We start from the raw sequence: 12,541 nt of genomic DNA, 5'->3' as shown, positions 1-12,541 counted from the left end.
AAGAGTTTTATGACTGCATTTGCCATCCATTACTCACTCATGTAAGCCACCTAACAAATACTCCTCTTACATCAATTACATGCATTGCAGTGATAGTTGTGATGTACCATATGCCATGCTAACACTCTAGTTTTCCAGTTATCAGAGCCACCAGATTTCCATAAGATCGAACTGACTGGAGGAGATGGTCCATAGGAATCTGCAAATATGGCTTATAGTTAGTAACCATGTTGGAACTTTGGACCCCTTCCTTCCAGCCAAAATAGATTAAACAAGCGCATGCCAGAAGAAACATAATTTAGGACAGATTCTGGCATGCATTTCATGTTGTTATCTTCTCATGTTGCTTAAATAATATTCAAGGGAAATAGTGGATAGAGATGGCAGCTCTGGAGATAAGTACTAGAAAAGTAGATGATGACATCAGTGAGAGCAGTAATCCACATTAATCCATACGCAACAAAATGGTGGATTCTGTGTGATTAATAGTCGAAGCGAAATCTTAAATAATTTGCAGATCCTGTTCTTGGGTAAAACTCCTGATCAAATATCGCAATTAGTTATATGGATGGATAATGAAATAATGAGATGTCATACTAATGCTATATTGCGTTACCAGTCATAACCTTTGCAATCGATCAAGCATCACATTATTAGGTCCGCCTTCTGTTTATACTTGGCCCCTTTGTCACAAAGGTTTTTCTATAACATTCTATATATTTTTCACATAGGCGAGTGTCAATTTTTGAAACATGATATCCAAGGCCTGATCAGAACTGGCTCCAGAATCCAACCGATCCAAAAGGACAAAGGTCGTCTAACCAAGCACTTTGTAGGCTTGTGTGAGATAGAAGGGGCCAATGCTTGGCAGAAGAATTGTATGTGTTCAATGTGTTGGGGGAGCAATTGATGTCATCTTCATAATCTTAAGCCAGCAAAGAATGGGTGGCTATTAATTGAAATAACTTCTCCTAGATAGTTTTTCCCATGAATAACTTCCCTTTGATAGTTTTTCAATAGAAGAAAAAAAAAAAAACCTTGGTGGTTAAGTTCAGCAAGAACTACTTCCATTGGCCAAGTAGATGTGAGACAAATGGCCAACAATGGTTTGTTTTCAGATTCATGAATATTTTGAATAAGCCATGGTTTGATTCATGAAAATAGTTGGACGGTCTATCTGATTTTTAGTCTAAATAACCTGTTTACTCCAAAAATCTTGTTCCTTGGTCTCTAACAATCAAGTAGTTTGATATAATTATCGAAAACTGGTTATGAACAGAACGGGCATAATAATCAACATTTCTGGAGTTAGTGAGGGTTGATAGAGCTGTTTGTATGTTTGAAAGTGTTTGTTAATGACTTTTTGCTTACCAAAACAAAAAATCCACATGAAATTAAAGTAATGTTATTTACCGGGCCAATGAAGCCACTACATCGCAACTCAAATTTTAAAAGGTTCACTCTCCTTGGTGGGAATTAATCCTCCTGTCGGCTGTCTCTTAAACCGAACCAAAAAAAGGTCCATAAGCGGGCCCACTAGTCTATAATACATATTATAATATGATCAGAAATAAACCAAATATTTATATTTAAAATATATTATAAAAATTTACATAAAATTTATGTTTATTATATTTATACCAAATAGTTTGTAAAATCTACATTTACATTCAGTTAAATTAACGGTACCGGTGAAAGTGCTTCATATAAAAAATCAAAATTGCCTTTAGGTGGAGAGAAGGATGCATACATTTTTTTTTTTTTTTTTTTATAATATCCTTGAGTGCTTGTTATGTTACTTAATATTATTTTGGTCATTTTTAACCTTTTTTTTCATACAGTATTGGGGTTCTGTTCAAGATTAACAATCTGATCAATATTTTATTAAGCTGTAAATTAAAGTGTTGAATAAAAATAATCCTCAAAGAGATAAGCATAAATTTTTTAAATTATTAGATGTAAATGTAATTTATCTTTAATCTCACAAAGATTTTTATACTTTAATCTCAAAAAAAACCATACAAATTATTTCCTCCCTAAAGGAGCCAAATAAACTGCTACTTCAATGATATCTATCAAGAAAACAATGATGCCCAATAAACATAATAATCCATCATCAACTTTCACTTTTGCTTGATCATTTAGGGCATGATTTTGCACCCATGTCACACTTCATAATTAAGAGGGCAGAAAAAAAAAAAAAATCCGGTTGATCATGGCACAGCACAAGACAATAACAAAGGGAACATTTCTTTAGCTTCTAGTGCGACCTCAACAGGTAACTATTGACTCATCCATCCAAGCTGTCACAATCAAAAGTCCAACCCATCATTTTCACAGTTATCAATCTTTTCCTCCTTCCCTTTCAAGACTTGGAAAGTCTGAATGCTCCCGTGTTAGCACCCCCTTACAAAGTCTCCGCTTCCAAGGACTGGGAAAGCCCGGAACGAGTCCAAGCGCGGTCTGGCGATGGCGGAAAAGAACGCGGCACTGTTATTTTAAACCCCTTGGAAGTCGATTACGCGCACCGGGAGGTAACGACACCCCCACGCGGAGGAGACTCCGTTGGGAGAATGGATCAAGCTCACGCACTGTTCTCCTAAAATAAATAAAACGATTAAAAATCGTGAGATCTCTCGTCCCTCCCCCCCGAGCCCCTCAACGGCGGATCCTACCGCTCGATCGCTCTCTTCCGTCTCTTTCGATCTATTTTTCTCTCGATGATCTCATCGTAATCTGGTATTTTTTTCTTCTTCTTCTTTTCTTAATTTCTTCTTCGATCTTTCTTGCTCCAGTCTTTGTGGGAAGTGATGTATTTTTGTGTTTTACAGAGGTGGATCTGTGATCGTGGCTTGGAATTAGGGATTTAGGCCCCTCGATCGATTGCGTCACTGTTGTTGTGGTTGTTTTCTTGATTCGATGGCTGCTCCACCTGCTAGGGCTCGGGCGGACTACGATTACCTGATAAAGCTTCTCCTGATAGGCGACAGCGGTAAGGGTTTCGTGATTCTTTTATTCTAATGGATTTGATTTTGAGTGAATATGTGCCTGATTTAGATTTTTTCATGCGGGGTTTGCATGGGAGCTTGTTGTTATGGTCTGAAGATCCATTTATTTGTGGTTTGGTCATGAGTTCTAATGATTTTTGATCGGAATAGTTACTGTTTGCTGTTCCACACCTAATTGTTAGATTAGATCGGTTTTTGAGGGGGAATAAACATTTAGATTTTGGAGATCTTCCAGAGTCCTAAAATTAAGTGGTTATGGGATTGGAATGATTGTTCATTAGGGATCTGATTAGTATGCCATATAGACTGTTTGACGTATAGATCTTTTCGTTTGTTTCTGAGGATCATTTTTTGGATTTCGGCACCTGGGTTCTGTATAACTTTTGAAGCCAACCAAGGGGCTTTGAAATCTTTTGTTACCATGATGTTGCTGCAACTGTATCTTCAAAAAGAAACCTATTTACGTATTGGCTCTTGATCTAGTTTCTTGTCTAATAAATACCCCATTTTGAATTTTTTCATTAGTATTCGACAAGTCATAAACGAGATAAACAAATATACATTTTTGGTTGTGTAAAGGGTGTAGGATACTGCATAAAAAATGGAAAAAGAAGTAGAAGATAGAGGTCCACCAAACTGTTTTGTGTTAATGCATAAAAAAAAAAAAAGCCAAAAGACAAAAACATATGTGTTCCTCTTCGTCCTGTAAAAAAAAGTTCAGTTTGAATGTCCTGTTTTGTTTTTTTCCTTCCCCCCTCTGAAACATGTAGGAGGCGAAATCTATCATAATTTAGTGAGGCCTTTGGACAAACAGCGTTTATGTCCTTGGTCCTTCCTTTCCTGGTGCTTTATTTGTAAACCTTGCACATGCTACTTGCCAGCAAAATATTGTATTTGCATTTCACGTGAGCTGTTAATGTGATGAATCATGATCCATTCTTTTCTTGATTGTCAGTCTGGCTTTACAGCATTAACCAGTATGTTGGTTTTCTTTTTCATGAAGGTTATTTGTGTTTATGTCGTAATACTTATTTAGTTTTACAACTATCCTGTGTTTCTATGTTCATTGTCTTCTCAATAAGTTTCATATTGCAAATATTCGTCCTTATAAAAAGGATTTTTCCTCTAGATTTGGTAACATTTTTCAAATGCTATGTGGCATCTCTGGGCCTGCTTCTTGTGGTAGAATTTCTTATTAACCAATTCTGCTTATTATGTTGGAGAGGCAATACCAAAAAGGGAAAGGCATGTATAGTATTGGTGGAAGTTGTTAGAAGGGTTTTAAAATGTTTGTGTTGACAATGGTGGAGCCCTTTATAGGAATGATTAGCAACATAGGACATTGTTGGCCTCCAATGATCACACAGTTGTAGACTTGTCTTTTGGACTAGTACATAAATTTGATAATTATGGCTTCTTGTGAAAAATCATATATTGCTCATGATAGTAGTCTTGCTTCACCTCTATTTCACTTGACTGCAAAAAAATTGCCATAACCTTCTAGCGGTGATCTTGCACTTTTCTTTTTTTGAATAATAGAACTATGAGAACCTTTGGTTGGAGCTCTGGTTGTTACATATACATAATGTGTGGTTCTTGCTAGATCTTGTCCATCTATATGTTTTTCAAGTATTTTTTCTAAATTCTCTATGGGTCATGAGAGTCATGAGAAGGTGCATATCTTGGATGTAAGGTAGAATACTTTAGACATGATGCAGTGGAATAAGTGATGCTTCACATGTATCAAAAAGGGACACTTAAAGTTTGATGTGCTCAACATGAAGAAAAGATTTGCAAAGGTCTAGTTAATTGCAGAATTCATTTTTCAACTAGTCTACCTTAAGATTCTTCTTCCATATTGAAAGCTATATATCTTGAAATCGATGATTGGTTAGCAGTGTGAATTGTTGAATCTTGTTTGGGAGATAAGGTTGAGTTTCAATTCGGTGATTAGAAACTTGCAATGTCTATGATCAAGAATGTGCAGGCTTAGATCAGGTTTGGATAGCCATGGATCTACCATTTTAGCCTAACAAATAAAAATGCTAATCCAAGCCCCCTGCATTTCATAGCAGCTAGCCCCAATTGTGATCTATTATATCTTCTTTTCTATCAAAAGATGTTGCTGAAGGTAGCCTAGCAAATGTTCAAGCAGTTATTTGTATGGCTACGCAGTTTGAACCATTCATGCTCTATTTATCTACATTCTAAGCAACCATTTATCATGTATAATTGTTTAAATGCATATCTACCATTCATGTATTCTGCATAATCATTTAGAATAATGATTTAGTGATGCTAATTGAAATTCAGTGTGCGTAATAGTCAATACACTTGATCACTTAATTTAATTTTATCTTCTTTGAGAGTTTTGCCTGGTAGAGATAATAGAGAATACTCAAAAGGTGGTTTTCTTCATAACTGTACCCATCCCATGCAATGTTCTCATGGCAAGTAACCTATCATGGTGGCCTCGTCAGTGCTGATAGTTCTTCCTAATCCCCTGACAGATGACCGTGGATGATGCAGACCTCTCTTTGAATTTCTTTAGTTTTCCTTTTGTCTCTAGTACTTCTGTTCTATTAACATATTTTGCAATCACAGGCGAACTCTTTTTGTCATCCTCAACTTTTAACTTCGTATATGCATACCTATCCATATCAATCCTTATCTTTTGTACATAGATTTACAAGGTTTAAATAATTAACCTACAATTACCGAGGTCCTTGTGTTTGATATTAAATTACCATTTGTCTCATATATATTTTTATTTTTTTTTAATTATGTTGGAATTACCTTTTTGTCCTTACGAGAATGAAATTGTGGAGGAGGTGGGAGAGTTTAAGCCCTTACTATCAGGCCTATTTATAAATAGCTCCCTAGTCAATGGTTAGACTAAATGAAAAATGTAAAAGCGAATTTGCATCGTAGATGGTCAAATGTCTCCATCTGGCCTTCATCTCTCTCTGTCTCTTGTGTACTACCAGCAAACCACCTCCGATGTTCTTCTAAACAGAAAATTGATGTACGTTACATATAATTCTTTGATTTAGCTAAAACTTACACATTGGTAGGTGAAAGGCAATATCTTCTCGAAAAATTAAATTCGGGTCATGGATTTAATATTACATATCTTTTGAAGACATTTTGTTCTGTGGTTGTTTGGTACATGGATGGTATGTAGTTCTGAATGTTTCCTGAGGAGAGTTTTTTCTTGCATGAACATTCATTGCTTTGGCTCGGTTAGCTTGAGACAGGGCATATGCAGATAATGACTCTTAAGTAGGTGAATACAAATGTTGCTTGCTTACGGCATCCAATTGGAATCTTTATGCATTAAGAAATAATCTGCTACTTCAATGAGTATCCATTTGACAACTTGATATTTCTAGAAGACAAGCAATGACTTGCCAAGGTTGTGTGGAGAGACCAATTTCACTATTACAATATTTTTGTGGATTCTTATTTATAATATCATTTTTGGTTTGTGTTAACATGTATAGTAATGGGCAATATATATAAAGTGCTTTGATTGCATTAACAGAAGATTTACCACTGCCATTGGATGTTTTTGTCTATCAATTTCAAAGTTACTTGATTACTTAAGTGGAAGAAATACATGTGCTATTCAAGAAAATCCTTATGATAAAGACTTCAATCATGATTTATGAAAATCTTCATAAGACTGTCCCACCTATATTGTGGCCACCTTGAACCACCTAGTTCGGAGTGTAATGAGCCTTACTGTGGGCGGATCGGCATGGTTCCACTCTTCAGATCGAGAAATCCAGTGAAGCAGGGGAAATGGAGAAGAGAGGAAGAGAGAGTCTCTCCCTCCCCCTTTCCTCCCTCTCCCTCTCACTCTGTTTCTTTTTCTTTCCTCCTGTCCTTCCCTCGCCAGCTCTGGCTTATGCTGGTACGGGCTCGGAATAGAATGGCATGGTACTGTACCATAATATACCGTCGGGCAACTGGTACGAGTCTTGATACTGGCGCAATATACTTTGATTGTAGCAGCATGAACCAGCCACATCCTTCTTACTATTTATGTTAATAAATTTCTTTAAGAACTTCTAAAGCTGGATTGAATATAGAACTGTTGTGGTCAACATGATGAGGTGGATGTGGAAAGTGCTCCACAAAGCTCCAGCAAGCGGGCAGTTATTTGATATGGGAGATCTTTGTTATTAGATAATCCTATGACAAGTTTGGTTGATTTTTTTTTTAAGAGTTCGTTGAAGTAAAATAATGTGAAGATTGCATATGCCAATTCATAATGTTAACTCTTAGTTGAGAAGACATTGAAAGTAGTGTATGCACAAAAATAAAAAAGGAACAAAGAAAAAAAATCAGGAGGTGGGGGAGGATTTGGATGGTGGGTTGCTTTAACATTCCTTATATTTAATGCACAACATTTCTTATTTCTTGTACCTTCATATCGTTGGATAACTATTTTCATTAATCATTTTGCTAGTGAATAAATCCATATCATTAAGTTCTCATAAAATAAAAAATTAAATAAAGGATTGCTATGGCTGGCTGTCAATATAATTGGAGATTTCTGGATGCTTCATCCGTTCAATTGGACCAAGACTCCAACATATAAAGATAAATCTAATGGACTATATAGATGATAGCTAGACTTGTATTTCCTCTTTACCCCCAATTCATGAGCCTTGAAGTGTTAAATGTGCCTAGCTTCCTTCATGAGGGTTTGTTATGTTTTGTTTCCCCTTTTGATCTTACTTCGTTCTCGCTGATATCTTATTCATCCAACTTGGCTTTATGACTTTTAGATGTTCCATATTTCCATAACTACCTAAGTGGTCTTAATCTCCTTCCAATGTTGGATCTTCTTTTTTTTTTTTGGCATGGCATGTTAGCATAATACCGTTGCCAGTCCTAAGCCCATATGAGAAAGGTGGAGGGTTGATGTTAGGTTGACAGTCAATCATAAAAATATGTCAAAAATTATGAGATGGATCCAAATTTGATATGCATGATAAATACTAGGATGTCTGCTGTCCTATGTAACGTGCCAGGTGAGAGGAGTTGGCTACATTGTTACTTATAAGCAACACACTACAATGTAACCTGGTTATAGTGACAAATGAACGAGGGTTGAGGAGGTCGTCGCCTGTAAGCAATGCACTATAACAGATTCTGGTTGTTGTGTTGAGCAACAGTTATTCAGGACTAGAGAATCTTGTAGTGGTAAACTAGTACAGCGGTGGCGAATTGGAGTAGTAAGGAGACAAGAGAAATTACATCATACAAAGAAGATAATTGTACAAAAGCAAGAAGAAAGGAAAATAAATTAATAAATGTTGAAAGATAAGTGATGAACTTTAAAGGGAGGAAAAGATATAGCTTCTAAGATAAATTATTAAGGAGGGAAATTGGAATTTAAGGAGTGAACTGAACAAGATGCGGGACCAAATGGCCAACTGTATTAAAAAGGTAGTTTAAGATATTTTTTTGGGAGAGATAAAGGGTAAAGATATATGCATAAACAAACTTGGTGGTGGAATATTGAGGTAAATGGGGCAATTAAAACAAAATGAATTTGCTTTGCCTATCTTTTCTTCTGCACATATGAAGTTGCAAAATTTAGTTTTATCTCTCATCTACCCTTTTCCCATCTCTTCTTCTGTTCTTCTTTTTGGTTCTTTTTCCTTAATGTGTTGAAATTTCTTTTTGCTGTTGTTGTTTTACTTCGAAGTCTTTGTCAATAGAGCCTTTTTAGAGAAATTTGGTGTTTCTCCATATTTGCTTCCATGGAGATCCAATGTTTACAATGTTAATAGTGATGCCTTTGTAAGTTGGTTCTTTTTGGATGCAAATTACCTGTTCTTGGTTTGCAAAGAAGGCATAGATTAAGGAAGGGTATTCTGCACATATGAAGTTGCAAAATTTATTTCTCTCTTCTGGCATTTTCCTATATTTTCTTCTGTTCTTCTTTTTGGTTCTTTTTCCTACCTCCTTGCTCTACTGTAGCCTTGTCTGTGGGTGGTTAAAATAAAGGAAAGGTTCTTTATGGAATTAACCTCTATTTCTACAATCTTGAATATTCAGAACAACATTACCCAATGTTTTCTTGAATTTGTTAAGATTTAGGACAAGTCACGATATACATTATGGCTTAGACTGCACTAACATTCCAATGCTGTAAGAAATTAAGAAATGATAGCGAATGTGCCCCCAAATATTGACGTAACACAAGCTGACTGACGTTTCAGTTTAAAATAAAGAGGACCTTCTTATGTAAGAGAATCTTTTTGTGAAGATGTAAATGGGATATACACTGTGGACTTCAAGCACCTTGACATCAATTCCTCCTTTTATAGGTGTTGGTAAAAGTTGCCTCCTCCTGCGTTTCTCCGATGGCTCCTTCACCACCAGTTTCATTACTACAATTGGGTGGGTTGTATTTTGAGCACCAATAGTCTGCTCTTATTAGTTCTTAATTTTTAATTGCACATCTCTTCTCAGTATCCTGTTTCACTAGTGTACTTCAATTCTGATCCCACAGCTATGGTGTTTGTGCAGCATTGATTTTAAGATAAGAACAATTGAGCTGGATGGCAAGCGCATTAAACTTCAAATATGGGATACTGCTGGTCAGGAGCGGTTTCGAACTATTACAACTGGTGGGTTTATTGCTTCTTTTCATTTTGGCCTTTGAACTGGTTAAATTTTTATGCATATAGTAGATTATTTTGCCCAAAGTTTGCTGGAGTAACCTTGTTTCAATTAATTCTTTCCGCAGCATACTATCGAGGGGCCATGGGTATTTTGCTTGTGTATGATGTCACTGATGAGTCATCTTTCAACAGTAATCACTTCATACCGTATTTTCCCATTATAAATATGATTTTACACTGTTTTCTCTGATTCTCATCATTTCTTGGTTCTTATACACAGACATCAGAAACTGGATCCGGAACATTGAACAACATGCTTCTGATAATGTGAACAAAATTTTGGTGGGAAACAAAGCTGATATGGATGAAAGCAAAAGGGTATGCTCTAAGACCCACTTTATTTCAATCATTTGGGTTGTCTATTCTCATTGCTGGCAGTTTATTTATTTAATCTTCGTGGTACAAACGATGCTTAATTGTCTTTTTTTGCCTCCTGTTTGTTAAATCTTTCGCTTTGCAATCAATTCCTTAAACCAGGCGGTGCCTACTTCAAGGGGACAAGCGCTTGCGGATGAGTATGGCATCAAGTTTTTTGAGACTGTGAGTATTGACGATTCCCAATCTCCTCCATCGTGGAATGTTTTTATCTTTTACGCTTCATGATAATTTGGATGATGATGCATTGCAGAGTGCAAAGACAAATCTAAATGTGGAGCAGGTCTTCTTTTCAATAGCTAGAGATATAAAGCAAAGGCTTGCTGAAACTGATACTAAACCTGAGGTAGGAAATTATGTTTCTGCAATGAAAATTCATAAATCTCTCTGCTATGGTATTAAATTTATTGTCCACTGCAGGACCGGACAATTAAGATTAACAAACCGGACCAGGCACCTGCTGAGGGCAATGCAGCACCAAAATCTGCTTGCTGCGGTTCCTGATGGAACAATTGTTGGTGGTGGTGGTCGGGTGGGTGTTGACTTTGTTGGGAACTAATTATCTTGTTATAGGTCAATGTTGTTATGAAGATAACCATTATATGGCGAGTGCTTGTATTTTTAATCCTTCCATTCTTTGCAACTCCTGGTCTAGTGTGTAGTAGTTCTTCCACCGCTGGGGAACCTATTGACTATTTTTTTTGGCATGGGACCGCGAAGCATCTTCCTTATATTTATCTTTCCTATGGGGGCTATGGCATGCCTTTTTTGCATTCCAGTATACCCACTCAATGAGGTTGGCGTTCTGTTGGTGGTTTGGCGAACAAACTTGAAGTTTTCGTTTGGAGTGAAAGCTATTTACGGCTAGCTACAAAATTGGGTGATGATTTGCATCAATTGCTATGTTCTTAGTCTATAAGTATGGCCAAAATTTAGTGATCTCGATGTATCATCGGTAACACAAGATATGATCTTAAATTCTCTATTTTCCCGTGCTAAATTGAATCAAGTGGTCTTATTAACTGTATTAGGCAGCAGTTGGATATATTCAGATTTCCCAGGCCTCCTACAGCATATCTGATAAAACCTCCCCAGTTTTCTTTGATCGGTGACGGTTCGACAGAAAGCTGTCTTGAATTACGGCATGCCCATTGTTTATGCCTCCGAAAAAGAGTGAATGTGCTCAACTTAGTTTGATCGGAAGGTGAAGCACTTGAGAACGTGGAATTGGGATTGGTTGCAGGTTGGAGGAACATTTACCTGGATTAAAAGTAGGGCGGCATGAAGCAGAACCATGTTTACAATCTAATTATTGTAAGGATAATGTATTGCGGTATCAGAGGTGGTCACGGTCGTGCACATGCTAACAGGATTGATAACGCAATGTAATAGAATAAGATAACTTTCTTTTTCCATTCTTGAAAGAATGAAGGCTGTTTGGTGTGGATAAATTTTAGCTTTCAAGATCGACTATAAAATATTGCTTGTTGGTAATCGTGAAAGCATTTCTTCGTTGTATGTTTAGAGCTTGATGTACCAACTTTGTTCAAAATATACTTGAAGTGCCGAGCTCTATCATTTTTGAGAGATATTTTAACACATCATCTGGAAAAAATCAGAAAGGCAACCTTCCTGGATACGCTAATGAGTGAGAAATTATTGCATGCGCCATATGCAAGTGAATCAGGACAAATCTCCAAGTATGTGCACGGTGGAGAGCGTGCAAGCGGGAATTGGTAAAGTACAAGAGGTAGCGTGGGGTACAAGGGGTAGTGCAAGCGAAGCGGGTACAAGGGGTAATTGGTGAAGTACAAGAGGTAGCGTGGGGTACAAGGGGTAGTGCAAGCGAAGCGGGTACAAGGGGTAATTGGTGAAGTACAAGAGGTAGCGTGGGGTACAAGGGGTAGCGTGGGATTTGCACGGTTTGGTGCATGCAATACGGAGGCCTAATGAGTACATCTTTCCTGCTGTTAACACATCCTCATACAATTATTGCCTTTCTTGTTGGATTTATATTATTTCTGATACAATTATTGCCATCAAAGGTGAAAGGACAAGCGTTACAATGGATTTCTAATTTTATCTGAGTTATTTGTATTTAACTCATAATAATCATGTTTTATTACAAGTCCTCGGCCTCTAAGTGCATTTACCATGGCACAGCGCATGATTTTTTTTTTTAAAGGTTTGTTTGGTCGGAGGACATTAAATTATCAGATAATTTGATAATTTTTAAAAATTATTTATTTTAAAAAATATTTATAAAAAAATAAATTTTATCATATGGAGTTGGTAGAAATGTTATTTTAAAAAATGACATCAGAAAAAAAAAAATTATTACATTTAGTTGGAGGTGGTCTTACGTAGAAATACTATCAAATTTTTAAAAATATCTTTAAATAAGTAATTTAAATAATAAAATATATTTTTTAAGTCCATTTATTATTTACATAA

The 12,541-nt window shown here is 36.4% G+C and overlaps 1 protein-coding gene across 1 annotated transcript; it reads left to right on the top strand.

Annotated features, from left to right (window-relative positions):
* Nucleotides 1-2,526: 2,526 nt before the first annotated feature.
* LOC105045717 (ras-related protein RABE1c) lies at nucleotides 2,527-10,818 on the top strand. Its single transcript, XM_010924085.4, has 9 exons — nucleotides 2,527-2,739; nucleotides 2,832-2,992; nucleotides 9,356-9,428; nucleotides 9,558-9,658; nucleotides 9,778-9,843; nucleotides 9,933-10,030; nucleotides 10,190-10,252; nucleotides 10,341-10,433; nucleotides 10,508-10,818. The coding sequence occupies exons 2-9, from the start codon at nucleotides 2,920-2,922 to the stop codon at nucleotides 10,589-10,591; spliced, it is 651 nt and encodes a 216-aa protein (XP_010922387.1). The 5' UTR covers nucleotides 2,527-2,739; nucleotides 2,832-2,919; the 3' UTR covers nucleotides 10,592-10,818.
* Nucleotides 10,819-12,541: the final 1,723 nt, after the last annotated feature.

Source organism: Elaeis guineensis, chromosome 5 (assembly GCF_000442705.2).
Source record: "Elaeis guineensis isolate ETL-2024a chromosome 5, EG11, whole genome shotgun sequence".
In the NCBI taxonomy this organism is placed as follows: domain Eukaryota; kingdom Viridiplantae; phylum Streptophyta; class Magnoliopsida; order Arecales; family Arecaceae; genus Elaeis; species Elaeis guineensis.
This window is presented reverse-complemented; position numbering and strand designations above follow the sequence as displayed.

Bases quoted from the DNA above. Each gene is read 5' to 3' on its own strand.
- LOC105045717 (XM_010924085.4), top strand. From the start codon at position 2,920: ATGGCTGCTCCACCTGCTAGGGCTCGGGCGGACTACGATTACCTGATA. The intron at 9,659-9,777 runs GTGGGTTTATTG...TTCTTTCCGCAG, and splicing joins GTTTCGAACTATTACAACTG to CATACTATCGAGGGGCCATG. The intron at 10,031-10,189 runs GTATGCTCTAAG...TCCTTAAACCAG, and splicing joins ATATGGATGAAAGCAAAAGG to GCGGTGCCTACTTCAAGGGG.